This window comes from Dipodomys ordii, unplaced genomic scaffold, assembly GCF_000151885.1.
Source record: "Dipodomys ordii isolate 6190 unplaced genomic scaffold, Dord_2.0 Scaffold29, whole genome shotgun sequence".
Taxonomy (NCBI): domain Eukaryota; kingdom Metazoa; phylum Chordata; class Mammalia; order Rodentia; family Heteromyidae; genus Dipodomys; species Dipodomys ordii.
The window spans coordinates 3,259,802-3,263,475 of record NW_012267245.1 but is presented as its reverse complement, the minus strand read 5'-3'; the positions used below and the strand labels follow the sequence as shown (position 1 = coordinate 3,263,475).

The window sequence follows — 3,674 nt, the reverse complement described above, 5'->3', positions numbered from 1 at the left end:
CCCCCCCCCCCCCCGCTCCTGTACCCAGCGATCTCCCCCTGCACCATCCTGCTGCTCCTGGAGGAAGCCTCGGGAAACAGCTGGGGAGAGGGAGAGGAGAGGCGGGCAGGGGGAGAGGAGAGGCGGGCAGGGGGGAGGCAGAGGCCATGCACCATGTGGCCTGGCTTTGTCCTACACCCTCAGGGCCTGTGTTTGGAAGCAAAGACAACTTCCACGGCCTAGCCGTCTTCCTGGACACGTACCCCAACGACGAGACCACCGAGGTAGGCGCTGCCCCGCTGTGCAGCAGGAAGTCGGGCGTGGCAGGCTCAAGGCGGGGGACAGGGGCTTCCCCTGCCCAGGGCCTGGCACCAAGGCAGCCTGGGGAGGGGGGGGTAGCCCCGGGTGTGGTGGGATCCCCGCTTCCGCCCACAGGCCGAGCCCTGCCGGGCGTGGAGTAACCCGAGTCTTGGTCCCAGCGCGTGTTCCCGTACGTGTCGGTGATGGTGAACAATGGCTCCCTGTCGTACGACCACAGCAAGGATGGCCGCTGGACCGAGCTGGCGGGCTGCACCGCCGACTTCCGCAACCGGGACCACGACACCTTCCTGGCCGTGCGCTACTCGAGGGGCCGCCTGACGGTGAGTGCGAGCGCCGCGGGCTGCGGCCGAGGGCGGCCTGGGTGCGGGTGCGGGCTGCGCTGACATGCCGGCCCATCGCGTCCCAGGTGATGACGGACTTGGAGGACAGGAACGAGTGGAAGAACTGCATCGACCTCACGGGCGTGCGCCTGCCCACCGGCTATTACTTCGGAGCCTCCGCGGGCACCGGCGACCTGTCTGGTGAGTGAGGAGCTCCTTGGTGGCTTTTTTTGGTAGGTCCTGGGGCTTGAACTCGGGGCCTGGGCGCTGTCTCTGAGCTGTTTTTGCTCAAGGCTCACACTCTTACTACTTCGAGCCATAGCTCCACTTGCAATTTTTTGGAAGGTAAGGGTTCCACAGACTTCCCTGCCCAGGCTGGCCTTGAACTTCGATCTTTAGAGCTCAGCCTCCTGAGTAGCTAGGATGACAGGCATGAGCCACCAGGGCCTTTCTTGGTGTTTAAATATCATCGATTTCCACATTGCTATCCCACGAAATGGCCGTCTGCTTGGCATGTGCCCTTGGCCACCCGTGTGACCCTCAATGACCTGGTAGGGACTGTGTCCATCAGGACACGAGCGGCGCCACTGTCCAGCTTAGGACAGCCTTGGTGTCTTCCTGACACATCCGGGTACTAGCAAGGGCTGCCGGCTCCATCCACACACTGACCTCTGGCTGCCTGACACAACTCTGTCTCCCTCACCTTTTGTGGGAGCCTCCCAGGCGGCAGCCCCGATTCCACCCAGATTCCCCCAACTGTCCACCCTGTAACCCAGCTGCTGGAGTGACCCCGCTGAGTCCCTGTCGGGTCTGCCTCAGTGCAGCAGATCTGGGGCCCGCACCCGCACAGGTGTGCAGTCTGCTCTGCCCTCTTCTCCACTGTCCTCCCTCTCTGCAGCTCTGCCTGCCTGGGGCTGAGGGTGGCTGGAGGCCCAGGCGTGGGACCTGGCCGCTCTCTATGGTCGTCAGCAGCTTCTCTTTTGGGAGGACTCTGCCCACCCCCTCTCTCCCCACCTCCTTGCAGCTGGATCCAGCTGTTCTAGATTCCTCTTTTCTTTTTGTCAGTCGTGGGGGCTGAATTCTGGCCCTGGGTGCTGTTCCTCAGTTCTACCACTTTGAGCCATAGCGCCACTTCCGGTTTTCTGGTGGTTCATTGGAGATCAGTCTCATAGACTTTCCTGCCCCGGGCTGGCTTTGAACCACGATCCTCAGATCTCAGCCTCCTGAGTAGCTAGATTGACAGGTGTGAGGTGCCTGCGCCCAGCTTAGATCCTTCTTATCCTGCAGACAACCATGACATCATCTCCATCAAGCTGTTCCAGCTCATGGTGGAGCACACACCTGATGAGGAAAACATTGACTGGACCAAGATCGAGCCAGGTGTCAACTTCCTGAAGTCACCGAAAGGTAACATGTGCACGTGTCCGTCCCCCCCCCCCCCCACCATTCTCTCCCTCCCCCCCCCCCCGGGCCTCAGGCTCGTGCCATGGCCCGTCTGCCTTTCCTAGTGTGGCTTTCAGATGCCAGTGGAGATGGCACCGCTGCCTCCCATGCCCCTGGAGGCCACGGTGTGGACTGGCTGGGCTCTGGTGAGTTTCTGGAAGGGAGAATGAGGCAGGCGAGTCTGCCTCCTCACTGTGTGGGTTCTGTGGGTTTCTGCGCCTGTGCGAGCCCCTGGTGCCCACTGCTCCCTGGTCTGGCCCGTGGCCACGAAAGCCCAGCGGACATTTGTGGTCGGTTACTACACGTCCCGGCACCCGAGGACGCACGTTGCTGGGGTGAGCACCCGGAGGGGCTGAGTCTCAGCTTCCCTTGTGACTAAGAGGGGGAGGCAGGACTTGGGACTTGGGTTCCTCTAATTTTTCCATCTCAGCCTGCAGAGCTGCGGGCTGGGTAGATTGCATGGAGCACGGCTGGCTGGGGCTGGGGGGGCCGGGCCTGGGTCTTACTTGTTTTTGTTGGTCATGGGTCTTGAACTCTGAGCCTGGGCACTGTCCCTCAGCTCTTCAGCTCAAGGTGAGCGCTCTACCACTTGAGCCACAGTGCCACTTCTGGTTTTCTGACGATTCATTGGAGATCAGAGTCTCATGGACTTTCCTGCCCAGGCTGGCTTTGAACCTCGATCCTCAGATCTCAGCTTCCTGAGTAGCTAGGATGACCAGTGTGAGCCAGCAGCACCTGGCCCCAGAGCTGGGTTTTATGTGGTCACTCACTTTTTGAGTCAAATTGAAATGGCCTGGGGTCAAACATCCTGCTGAGGTCCTGACTGCCCCAGCTCTGTCCATGCCCCAGCTCTGTCCACGCCCCAGCTCGGTCCACGCCCCAGCTCTGTCCACACCCCAGCTCGGTCCACGCCCCAGCTCGGTCCACGTGGCGCCCCCTCCTGGCCGGCAAGGTAGAGACTAAGTCAATCCTCAACATGGTGGTCCCGGCCTCCATCAGCACACGCTTTCCCACGCCGGCCTTTCCTGCCTTGTGGCTGGCGCTGGTTCATGGGCCTGACTCTGGGGGTTCAGTCCAGCCACCCCGGCAGAGGGCAGTTCCGAGGGGCCCGCGGGGAGGCCGTGGCTGAGCAGATGATGTGGCCCAGCCCGCGGCCATTGCCGCCTCTGTGGGGTCACAGCCGAGAAGCCCGAGGCCTGGTGGGAAGAGACCTGGGGGACCCCAGTGTGGAGGGGGGCTGCGAGGCGCGGTCAGATCGCAGCTCCTCAGCCCCCAGCGCACCACGCGGGACGGGCTGCAGGGTGGGGCCGGAGCCCGGCCGAGCTCAGGGCTGGGGGTCATCCCGGACCTCTGCCTACGCCTGAGGCGGGACGGTGGGAGGGAGTCCGGGAAGTGCTGCGGGGGGGGGGGACCCCGGGACCCCTGTGTCCGGCCAGGCCCGCCCCTCCCGCTCACCTCCCTCTCTCTTCTCCCCCAGACAACGTGGACGACCCCACGGGGAACTTCCGCGGCGGGCCGCTGACGGGGTGGCGGGTGTTCCTGCTGCTGCTGTGCGCGCTGCTGGGCATCATCGTGTGCGCCGTGGTGGGCGCCGTGGTGTTCCAGAAGCGC

General features: G+C 63.4%; 1 protein-coding gene across 1 annotated transcript in view; it reads left to right on the top strand.

Moving 5' to 3' along the window:
- Window positions 1-3,674, top strand: part of Lman2 (lectin, mannose-binding 2) — a 15,752-nt gene that overhangs the window by 9,495 nt on the left and 2,583 nt on the right. Inside the window, exons 3-7 of the mRNA XM_013015989.1 lie at window positions 17-263; window positions 459-620; window positions 707-821; window positions 1,908-2,027; window positions 3,541-3,672. Coding sequence (XP_012871443.1) covers window positions 17-263; window positions 459-620; window positions 707-821; window positions 1,908-2,027; window positions 3,541-3,672 — 776 coding nt within the window. The remainder of the gene's footprint in view (window positions 1-16; window positions 264-458; window positions 621-706; window positions 822-1,907; window positions 2,028-3,540; window positions 3,673-3,674) is intronic.